Here is an 11,751-nt window from a genome sequence, read left to right on the forward strand (position 1 = left end):
AACTCAATGGGTATGTGTACCAACTTTGAAAAGCTTAGGTTACATGATTCTCCTGAGATGCCAAAATTAAGGACAGTCTGGAACATCATTAGTCCTTGGTTAATTAGAATGGTAATCTCAGCTGTAATGCCTCCTCGCTGGCTGGAGCTGGCTTGGCTGCTGCTATCTTGCAGATATTGCAGTTTTGTTTTATAATTGAGATGCTCTACCCTGTTCACTAAACTAATCAAATTGAACAAGTAAGAAGAAAACAAACTTGATGAACTAGGATCCAGAGACGATGAAGAGTGTTTGTTTATCACTAATAAGTTGACGGGCACAGGAACCATTTTGCCTTGTACATCAGAACAACTAATTCATGTTCATCATACAAGCAGCCACATAAAATTCTGTATAAAACGTGGTAATTTTGGTACTTCAGGACAGCATTTTGGGAAATTTGCTGTCGTTCCATGAAGTTTTCGTCTAAATTCTCCCGTGAAAGCTAAGGTGTATGCATTCTGAGTCCGAGAGGAGAAGAGGGAGAAGATTTTCCTGCCAGCCCGGTGTGAAGATTAGAAGCTATGTACACGTACTTGTAGCAAGACCATCAATGGTGGTAAGCCACCATTTTCTTTACTTCCAAATGAAACTAGACTCTGTTATTCCAAGGGTACTGATGGCCAGAGCCGTCTCCACGTGGTGATCTCATCCTCGCTGCAAAGTTTCCTAATCCCGCCATAGAACCCGTCTGCCTCGTTTCCTTCTTCCCGGTGGTGTCTCCGGTTGATGGAAGTTCGTCTCCACTGGGAGCCCTGTGAGTACTGGTTGAACTCCAGCACCACCGTATCTGTCACCACCACATCCACAACAAACTTAGGTGTTTTTATGCATATAAAAACACAAGTAATACCCAAACGACCGGTCACACATGACACAACAATAAACTCTACGACCCCTTGTGATGTTATTTCTCAAAGTAATCTCCAAAATCCTTATAACATATGATTCGAGATGACTTAGTAATTGAAATATGCTAATCAAACCTAATAAAACATCTCTTACTCGCCCCTAAACCGTAAATTTACATTGCTTAACAACACGTCAAAACCAAGAAATTCATACGAGGATTTTACTCTCACGAATCATGAAAGGCCACGCTCTGCTCCATAGCCATCAGATTTGTGAAAGGAGACTGAAGAAAAAAATAAATATTTCCATATACATGCAGTATATATAAATATGCTTTATACAAATTATATTATTTTGTCATTGTATACGTTTCTTTCAGGAAATTTTAATTACAAGAATAACCTTTGGGAACAAAAGTTTCTTTCAGCTTAGCTGCCCTTAATATTCCAGTGGGACATAAGTTATGTCATTGTAGAAGAAACTTGTGACAAACTATAGGGCTGATTGACTGCAAGACCAATTGAATGGCATAGAAGCTGTGACCCACAATTGAAAGTAGAGAGCAATCTAGAATTGGGGTCTCCACTGTGATAATAGCTTTTAAAGTGCTCTCAACCACATTCTAAGGGAGATGCCAATGCCTTCAGACAATGAATTTAGTACATTTCAACATCAGGATTCTTTAATCATGATTTCTAAAAGAGTGAGGGCCTTGATTATAACAGTAAAATTATTCTTTTCGGATAGGAAGGCCACGGGTTCTAGTTGTAAAAACAACGTAAGACTAACAAAAACCAACCCTTGGGGAGTCTCCTAGTTTTAAACTAAGAAACAGGAAGGGGGAAATAGAAATGAACTTACCACTTTGGTGACAAAAACAATAATTATCATTCCCATTACATGATTCCAGGTGACCTACAACACCATACCACCAACCTGCATACATACATAAATGGCACAAACCAATCAGTTACTTAGCTGTATAGATTTGATTCTCATCAACAACAACATATCAAGCATTTATCTCACTATATGGGATCAACTAATATGAATTCTAGCTTGTTAGTCATTTCCATCCACAGGCTTATTTTCGATTTGCTTGTCATCATGGAGTCAAATGCATTTAGGTTGCCTTTGAATGAGAAAACCACCTCATACCCATAAACTTTCTACCGAACAATGCATGGGAAGAGAGGAGAACAAAATAAATTTGGCCATGCAATTGAATATCACTGTTCGTTATGCTTTCAACTGAAGAAAAAGAAAAGTTTACGAGTACCAACAACCACATTAAACAAGTCCATCAAAGCCAAGTTAGAGTTCAACACGTCTTCCATTGTGGAATTGGCCCTACTCTCTCTTTTGATTTAGTTTTTCTCTTTCCTTTTATTCTATTTAGAGGAATATCAAGTTAAACATCTTCTTGGACAAGCAGAGTTCTTCCATGAAATTCCATTGACAATAACAGTGCTTTCAAAAGTTCTAACTGAGAAATTGCACGAGTTGCTAAAATAAAAGTTCAAGAAACAAAAAGGCTGGAAGGGATTAGTAGAAAGAACGAACCATATGGAAATTCTTTGTTTCTTCTCCATTGAATCTCAAAGTGATCACCAGGCCGTAATTCGTCCAAACAGTCAGAGATATGAAGATCATGAGGAGAGGTATCTATGGGGGGTGCCCTTATCCGGTCCCAACTCACGCCGTTCTCTATTGCATCTGGTCTTCTTCCATGCGGTGGATACCTGTAACAAGAAAAAAAAAGAAGCCAAACGAACTTAACCCCCCAAATGGAAACAAAATCCCACGAGATCGATTCCAGGCTAATGAATTAAGGCCATGTTCCCAATTACCTAGCCTGGAAAGTGTCTGTCCGGGGATCATAGCAAAGTTCTGCATCGTAGCAAGAAAGCATAAACCCAACATGCCCATTCTGCAGCAAAGTACAAACCGATTAGTCAACTTGAACATCATCCCAAGATTTTGGGGAACCCTATCTCTATCCCGTATTCATAGTCAAATTGGGTTTTATCTGAGAGACTACTTCATCTATCAGGATTTTATTTTAGCATGATTGAACACGATATTTATACCTCGCGGTTATAGACCTGAGCCGGGAAGGAGAATTTGCCAGTTTCAAGAGCTATATACAAGGACATAACAGAACCAATGGGCAGCAAATTAGTCGTCTTCTTCCTCTTGGCGTTGTCGAGGTTCGATGTGATCAGGGAAAGAGGCCAGAGCCGAGAAAGAGAAACGATTAAACTGCCCCCGCCTCTTCGTTGGAAGCCACCGGAGCAATCTTTGGCTGAAGCCAAGTGCCAGTACCAGTGGCGGTGGGCGGAAGGGCCTATAATTCGGCCCCATTTGTGGCTGATGTGCCTGCGCCAGAGGCGATCGCTCGTGCACCTTTCGCGCATCGCTCTGCACACGCTGGCCATGGTGCAGAGGCCGTCCGCCGGCAGCCTCTCGAAGATGCAATCCAGTATCAGCTCCGGCAGCTCCAGCAGCATGCTCGTCTCCTCTTCCCTACCCTCCTCCGCCTTGAAATTCGACGAATTCATCATCTTCATCGACATTTTGGAGAAGCCGATTTCAATGGCGCCGGCCGCGAGGCTGCTCCGAATGGATTTCTTGATCTGGAAGGCGGACATTGAGAGCAATCTCATCTCGTGAGCCCAGGCCGGGAGGGGCTTGAGAGGGAGCGAATACTTGCAGAAGCAGAAGAAGGAAAGGCAAGTGATCAAGAAGAAAAACATTATGTCGAACGGATCACAGGCAAAAGATAACGAGGATTTGGATTGAAATTTCTTCTTCCAAATCCCACCCCCAAAGAACCAAAAACCATGCCCAGAAGACTTGAACAAGTGATCTTTATGGCTCCGACGAAGCCCACCAAACCAAGCAGTGGGCCTCGCCGCCCAAGTGTGAACCAGAACAAATGAAGTATATATAATATATACACACACACACACAAGTAACACAATTTGGAGCGGCGAATAATCAATTTGGAGGACAACCCAAATCTCGGAGCTGTCCCGAAGAACAATCAGTTTGATAATAAGAAAAATAATAGTAAGGCAAGGAAGGGATCTGAGCAGTTGGGATTTAAGCAAAAATTAGGTGCACCTAACAAAGCAAGGAGATCTGTGGAATGGAATTAAAAACAGTACAGAAGAAATTAACAAACAAAAACGAAGAAAGAGACAAAAACAGAGGAGATTTGGGGAATAGATGAAGAAGAAGAAGAAGGAAGATGGCGATGAAGGATGAAGATATATGGTGCTGGGGGGGGGGGGGGGGCGCCTAAACGATGTTTCTTCCTTGGGCCCCACCTTCAATAGTCCATCAGAATCTTCACACTTCTCCCAAACCCAAACCCTCCTCCCTCGTCTTCCTCCTCCTCCTCCTCCTCCTCGCCCTCGCCCAGCCCCAACAAAATCAATCGGGGCCTTTCGCGGTTAAAAAACGAACGTGGGATGAAAGTAAAATGAAAACTTTCTTTTTTCTGTGGATTTTCCCGAGAAAAATCCGGCCAACCAGCCACCCCCCACATACGCTGACCGTTAGAATATAACCCCACCACCAGAACCAGTTGCATTGCTTGCCGCTGCTGCTCTCTCCCTCCCTCCCCTCAACGTTTATTTTTATTTGACGTGGCATTCCTTAATAAAATATTATATATATATTTTATAATATCAAAAATCAAAAAATCTCCAATACACATCAATTTTTCATCTCGACTGTCACATCCTCTCTAAAAGTTAATAATAAAATTATTTTTAAATTAAAAATAATATAAAAAAATATATTTATTACATCTTAATTATTATTTAAAAATTAACATTATCCAATATTTACACGAATGCTTTTTGAGTGCACTAAACCCATCATTTAAAAAAAATAAGAGAATTATATTTAGGCAAATATATATTTTAATTTCTATAATTATATATTTTTTATTTAAATATTTAAACTTTCTATTATTTTAATTACATCTCTAAATTATGTAATTTTAAATCAATTACACACTTAAATTTTTTGTTATTGTAATTATATTTTTAAATTATATTTAATTTATTATTCTTAATAAATTTATTAAGATATATAATTAAGCAAAATTAAATAATTTAAAATATAATTAAAATAATAAAATATTTTAATTTATTTAAATAAAGAACATACAAATATAAAGGATAAAATGTATATTTAGGCATTGTATTTATGCACAACTTTATTGTTTGATTCAAACAAATCATTTACATGAATTAATTTATAAGTAAATATATTTTAATTTTATGTTTAAATTAATTATAATTTATAATAATAAATAAATTTATTGCTAATTTTAAATAAAATTAATATAAATTTATATATATTATATTAATTTATAAAAATTATTTACCAAATATATTCCTAGATATAGAATGTTTTCATAAATTTTAAATTTTTGATTAAAATGCTTTGAAATGAAATATGGGAGGCATGAATGATAGTTGCATTGGGAAGCGGGAGAGAGTGAAGAGTCGGACACGCGCGTGGGATTATCTGTCTACGCGCTTTTAATTTTGTTTCTTTTGTTGTCGCCATTTAACTCACTCTATGCTTATGTTTAGGGTGACGATGAGGGGCGAATTCATATTTGACCAAAGTCAAATGTATAAAATCGTTTTTGTACTTTTCATAGAAAAAAAACGTTTTTAACTATTCAAACAAACTAATTACACTCTATAGCCACTTTTATGTAAAATACCAAAAATACCCTTAATGAGATTTTAAAATAGAAAACCCTACTGTCCTTAGCCTCATTTACCAAAATATCCTTATCTCTTTCATATAACCTTTCTTCTCTCTCCTCTTCCCACATTCACGTTACTCTCTTTCTCTCCATTGTCAAACTATCCAAACTCAGTCATTCTTCATACATTCAATCTTCTTTATCAATTGCAGCGACCTCACTGAAGTCCCATTCAATAAGTTTCTTTCTTTCTCTCCAACAAATAATTTCACCCAATCTCAAGGTATCTATTCGATTTGTATTTGTTTTATTTTTTTAAAATAATTTTTGTGTTCACATTGCTTATTAAGGTTGTGTAGAATGATTGTAGTTGTGAGCAGAACATATTTTGATAGATATCATTCCAAATCTGCTCTAATTCGGGTGAAAAAAAAAAAATTTCAAAACTGCACATCGTTTATGGGTTTTGTGGGCGATAATAGTTGATCGGGCTTAGTTTCGGAACAAAGCCCGATAGGGCTTCGTGGGGGAACAAAGCCCGATCGGGCTTTGTTCCCCCACTAAGCCCGATAGGGCTTTGTTCCGAAACTAAGCCCGATTATGATTTTTGTTGCCTACAAACCTGATATGGTTTTTATATATATTATTTTTTAAAATAATATGAGTATTTTGTTAAATAATTTAATATTATATATGAGTAAAATAATATAATTTAATATAATATATTTAATTTTATCATATTATTTAACAAAATTTAACTTTTTAAGCATTTGTGCCTCAATGTGTTATGTTAAAATCCTCCAATGTTTTTCATAAAATTTTTAAATATTTTTCTTAAATTACATATGAAAAATTATCATAACTTGGTTGTTGGTTTATAAGTCAAAAATCATGTTTAATTGTACAAATCATCTCTTTAGAAAAAGAAAATAAAATACAAATCTCAAAAAACAAATAAACTTACTTACTTATAGTTATGACTTAATTTAATAAGGAAATGAACCCGATTTGGGTGTGTGTGGGTCCGTTGCATCCATGGTAATGGTAAGACTAATTTTTTACTCCTTTCAATCTTGTAGCAATGGATTTAGTGCAGTTGGTCATCGTGTGGAACGGGGAATGGAATGATAATAAGTATATTGGGGGTAATAGGATGTGTGCGGGAATCTACAAAAATACGACTTTTACTCAATTGGTTGAGATTGTGTACACAGTAACGGGAATTGATAAAACAAGGTACGACATCACCATTCATTTTGTAACGGAACACTCAAGCGAACTTCCAGCTACCAAGTTCCCTATAAAGGACGACTACGGTGTTAGGTTTATTATGTGCGATGACAGAAAATATAAAGTGATGTATGTTGATATGATTTGTAAAGATATTGGAGTTTGTAACCTACGTAGTGGTGGTAATCAAGATTCAGGTGCCATTCCATTTACATCCGCACGTAGTCCACTGCAAAATGATGATTTTGGTACATATGGTATGGGTGGTTTGTCAGATGACGCTCCACATACGGATGATGATTGTGATAATGAAACTGATAATAATAGTGACGATAGCGATGGTGATAATAGTGATGATGGTGGTGATGAAAGAGAAGTGAGTCCGGAGTACCCAGAAGTAAGATTTTCAGGTTCACAATTTGAGGACAACCATTTACAAAGAAACTGGATCGTTCCTGGTGTAGAAAATTATGCAATTGAGGAAACAAGACCTGAAGTGTCTATTCCATACCAAGGTGATCTTTTACACATGGGTGCACTCTTTAAAAGTAAACAGGAACTAATTTTGGCATTTGGACAATATTGTGTTGATGTGAAGATGGACTATCGAGTCAGACGTTCGTGCACAATTCGATTTGAGGCTGGTTGCAAGGATGTGAACTGCAAATTTATGCTTCGTGCAAGATGTAGACCTGGTTGTTCGTTTTGGCATGTGGTGAAATTTATGCCGAGTCACTCGTGTACTCCGGACGTATACGATTCACATTTTCGAAGTGTGAAGGCTATTGTCATCGGAAGTTTGTTTTCTGAAAGAGTGGCGAGTAGTGAATATACACCTAGAATGCTAATGGGGGAGTTGCTGGAACAACATGGTGTGCAGATTATGTACACTAAAGCTTGGAGGTCTTTACAACATGCAAAGAGACTTACTTATGGTAATCCAGATGAATCATATCAGCAACTACCCTCATATTTTCACATGTTAAAAGAAACAAATCCTGGCAGTATCACGGCAATAGAGACAGATGAAAATAATTATTTTTTATATTCATTTTTTGCACTCGGAGCTTGCCTTCATGGTTTTCGGTCTTACATAAGACCGGTTGTTGCCGTTGATGCCACACATTTGAAAGGTGAACACAAAGGGGTGATATTCGTTGCAACTTGCAAAGATGGGGATGAAATGATTTATCCCATCGCTTTTGGATTTGGAGATGGTGAGTCTGACATATCATGGATATGGTTTTTGACGAAATTGAGAGAGGCTATCGGAGTGCGAGAAGATTTAGTCATTGTTTCTGATCGTCACCAAAGCATTGCGAATGCGATGAGTCATGTCTTCCCTTCTGTCCCACATGTCTTTTGTTTCTTCCACCTTAAGCAAAACTTGAAGAAACGTTGTAGACAGCGAAAAGATGTGATGACTGCATTCTACCTTGCAGCATACAGTTACACCACAATAGAGTGTGATACATACTTGGCAGAAATACAATCGATGCATCCTCAGACTCATCTGACATTGATGGAAGCAGGACCGAAAAAGTGGTCACGTGCATATTGTCCAAGAAGAAGATATTCCATGATGACCACCAACATTGCCGAGTCTCTCAATAAATGCATGATGAAAGCACGTCGGTTGCCTATAACAAGTGCACATGAATTTTTGAGACATATGCTTCAGAAATGGTTTAGTGATAGACGTGCTGCAGCTGCCAGACTCGAAACCATTGTGACCTCCGCTGCAGTGGCACATGTTAACTTGGCGCATGCCAAAACATTAGACCGAGGATGTCGTGTAGTTCCTATAATACAAGGGAACAAATACCTCGTGCAACATGCAAAGGAAGGCGATGGGATAGTTGACATTGTTGCGAGTACATGCAGTTGTCGCAAGTGGGACATTGATCAAATGCCATGTCTTCATGCAATTGCTGCTAGCAGGTATCATGGTTTGACTTTTATTTGCGTATTATGTTTGTAATTTAGTGTGATATGTTAACACTATGTGTTTCTTTGCCTTATGCGACAGTTTCATGAGGGTGCACTACCATATGCTTTGCCATTCATATTACACTGCAGATTGGGTCAGACGTGCATATGCACTTCCCATCAATCCTCTCCCTAACAAGGCCGCTTGGGTTCTTCCAACGTACGTCAGACAGATAGTTATACTCCCACCTGTGCAAAGACGACAACCGGGTAGACCGAGAAATGGTCGAATTCCTTCCATGGGGGAAGCTCGTCGAAGAAAAAAATGTGGAAAATGCGGTGAACTAGGACACAACAGTCTTGGTTGCCCTAATGAATGGACTTCCTCCATTGGAGAGTCGAGCACAGCCACTACTCCGGAATCCAGGGACGCTGCTAGGGCCTCTGCAAGGGCAAGCCGGAAATGCAGCATTTGCAAAGAGACTGGACACACTCGTCGTCGGTGCCCTATACAGTTGTCAATTCCAAGTGATGATAATATTGTCAATGATGAAAACAATCAATAGACATTGACTCATTCAGGTATGATATAATGTTATCACATATGTTATCAATAGTTGTGAGATCGTTTGTGAAAAAAAAAATGTTTTTACTCGCAAAGTGTTAATGAAATTTTTACTGACCATATATATCCTTTGTGTTTCAGCAATGCTCAAAAATCACTGGCACGATACAAAAAGGATGACAACATCAATCAAATATCTTTTTGTCGGGGGTTCAGAAATGAATATTATTTTTTACATTAATCTTTGAAATTGAGATTTATTCATATTTGTAATCTTTCAATTTCCTTCATCTAAACTCATAATAATTAATTTAATTGACAGCTTGTGTTGTAGTATGTTGTTGAGCAAAGAACTGAGTATATAATGCAGTTTCAATAGCACCAAAATGATGCAATGATAAACTTGCTAAAAAATTAAAGTGTAATTTCTTAACAATCACTATTATTTGAGACTATACTAGTGGGAAACTTCAAAAAAAATTTAATTGCAAAAAAAAAAAAAAAAATCGGGCTTTGTGGGCCACCAAAACCCGGCCATCGGGCTTTGTGGCCCACGAAACCCGGCCATCGGGCTTTGTGGCCCACGAAACCCGGCCATCGGGCTTTGTGGCCCACGAAGCCCGAAAATGATTTTTTTTTATTTTTCTTGATTTTTCTTCAAATTAATATATTCCATTACCACTAAAATGATGTCTTTTAATGTTATTTGGATAAACCCAAATGTATATATCACAACAAAGTCATTATTTTTCACTTTGTGTGAGGATGTCCATCCACCATCAACACAACCAACACATGATCAATTGCTTCTAATAATATTGGACAAAGCAAGATAATAACGCTATGATAATAAACTTGCTAAAAAATTAGAGTGTAATTTCTTAACAATCAGTGTTATTTGAGACTATACTAGTGGGAAACTTAAAAAAAATTCAATTGCAAAAAAAAAAAAAAATCGGGCTTTGTGGGCCACCAAAACCCGGCCATCGGGTTTTGTGGGCCACGAAACCCGGCCATCGGGTTTTGTGGCCCACGAAACCCGGCCATCGGGCTTTGTGGCCCACGAAGCCCGAAAATGATTTTTTTTTATTTTTCTTGATTTTTCTTCAAATTAATATATTCCATTACCACTAAAATGATGTCTTTTAATGTTATTTGGGTAAACCCAAATGTATATATCACAACAAAGTCATTATTTTTCACTTTGTGTGAGGATGTCCATCCACCATCAACACAACCAACACATGATCAATTGCTTCTAATAATATTGGACAAAGCAAGATAATAACGCTATGATAATAAACTTGTTAAAAAATTAGAGTGTAATTTCTTAACAATCAGTGTTATTTGAGACTATACTAGTGGGAAACTTAAAAAAAAAATTCAATTGCAAAAAAAAAAAAAAAAAAAAAAATCGGGCTTTGTGGGCCACCAAAACCCGGCCATCGGGTTTTGTGGGCCACGAAACCCGGCCATCGGGTTTTGTGGCCCACGAAACCCGGCCATCGGGCTTTGTGGCCCACGAAGCTCGAAAATGATTTTTTTTATTTTTCTTGATTTTTCTTCAAATTAATATATTTCATTACCACTAAAATGATGTCTTTTAATGTTATTTGGGTAAACCCAAATGTATATATCACAACAAAGTCATTATTTTTCACTTTGTGTGAGGATGTCCATCCACCATCAACACAACCAACACATGATCAATTGCTTCTAATAATATTGGACAAAGCAAGATAATAACGCTATGATAATAAACTTGTTAAAAAATTAGAGTGTAATTTCTTAACAATCAGTGTTATTTGAGACTATACTAGTGGGAAACTTAAAAAACAATTCAATTGCAAAAAAAAAAAAAAAAAAAAATCGGGCTTTGTGGGCCACCAAAACCCGGCCATCGGGTTTTGTGGGCCACGAAACCCGGCCATCGGGTTTTGTGGCCCACGAAACCCGGCCATCGGGCTTTGTGGCCCACGAAGCTCGAAAATGATTTTTTTTTATTTTTCTTGATTTTTCTTCAAATTAATATATTTCATTACCACTAAAATGATGTCTTTTAATGTTATTTGGGTAAACCCAAATGTATATATCACAACAAAGTCATTATTTTTCACTTTGTGTGAGGATGTCCATCCACCATCAACACAACCAACACATGATCAATTGCTTCTAATAATATTGGACAAAGCAAGATAATAACGCTATGATAATAAACTTGTTAAAAAATTAGAGTGTAATTTCTTAACAATCAGTGTTATTTGAGACTATACTAGTGGGAAACTTAAAAAAAAATTCAATTGCAAAAAAAAAAAAAAAAAAAAAAAATCGGGCTTTGTGGGCCACCAAAACCCGGCCATCGGGTTTTGTGGGCCACGAAACCCGGCCATCGGGTTTTGTG

At 37.3% G+C, this 11,751-nt stretch overlaps 2 protein-coding genes across 2 annotated transcripts; one reads left to right on the forward strand and one right to left on the reverse strand.

Annotated features, from left to right (window-relative positions):
* Positions 1 to 276: 276 nt before the first annotated feature.
* LOC127786548 (F-box protein At2g32560) lies at positions 277 to 4,437 on the reverse strand. The gene is made up of 5 exons (XM_052314022.1): positions 2,982 to 4,437; positions 2,742 to 2,821; positions 2,455 to 2,633; positions 1,753 to 1,827; positions 277 to 829 (listed from the first exon to the last, which is right to left on the reverse strand). The coding sequence occupies exons 1-5, from the start codon at positions 3,645 to 3,647 to the stop codon at positions 642 to 644; spliced, it is 1,188 nt and encodes a 395-aa protein (XP_052169982.1). The 5' UTR covers positions 3,648 to 4,437; the 3' UTR covers positions 277 to 641.
* Positions 4,438 to 8,131: 3,694 nt separating this feature from the next.
* On the forward strand, positions 8,132 to 9,558 carry LOC127791506 (uncharacterized). The gene is made up of 3 exons (XM_052321425.1): positions 8,132 to 8,797; positions 8,886 to 9,367; positions 9,492 to 9,558. The coding sequence occupies exons 1-2, from the start codon at positions 8,184 to 8,186 to the stop codon at positions 9,349 to 9,351; spliced, it is 1,080 nt and encodes a 359-aa protein (XP_052177385.1). The 5' UTR covers positions 8,132 to 8,183; the 3' UTR covers positions 9,352 to 9,367; positions 9,492 to 9,558.
* Positions 9,559 to 11,751: the final 2,193 nt, after the last annotated feature.

This window comes from Diospyros lotus, chromosome 1 (genome assembly GCF_014633365.1).
Source record: "Diospyros lotus cultivar Yz01 chromosome 1, ASM1463336v1, whole genome shotgun sequence".
In the NCBI taxonomy this organism is placed as follows: Eukaryota; Viridiplantae; Streptophyta; class Magnoliopsida; order Ericales; family Ebenaceae; genus Diospyros; species Diospyros lotus.

Excerpts from the sequence above, each read along its gene's own strand:
- LOC127786548 (XM_052314022.1), bottom strand. The coding sequence starts at position 3,647 with ATGTTTTTCTTCTTGATCACTTGCCTTTCCTTCTTCTGCTTCTGCAAG. Across the intron at positions 2,822-2,981 it reads CTCAGGTCTATAACCGCGAG|AATGGGCATGTTGGGTTTAT; the intron begins GTATAAATATCG and ends ACTTTGCTGCAG. Across the intron at positions 1,828-2,454 it reads AAACAAAGAATTTCCATATG|GTTGGTGGTATGGTGTTGTA; the intron begins GTTCGTTCTTTC and ends GTATGTATGCAG.
- LOC127791506 (XM_052321425.1), top strand. The coding sequence starts at position 8,184 with ATGAGTCATGTCTTCCCTTCTGTCCCACATGTCTTTTGTTTCTTCCAC. Across the intron at positions 8,798-8,885 it reads CATGCAATTGCTGCTAGCAG|TTTCATGAGGGTGCACTACC; the intron begins GTATCATGGTTT and ends CTTATGCGACAG.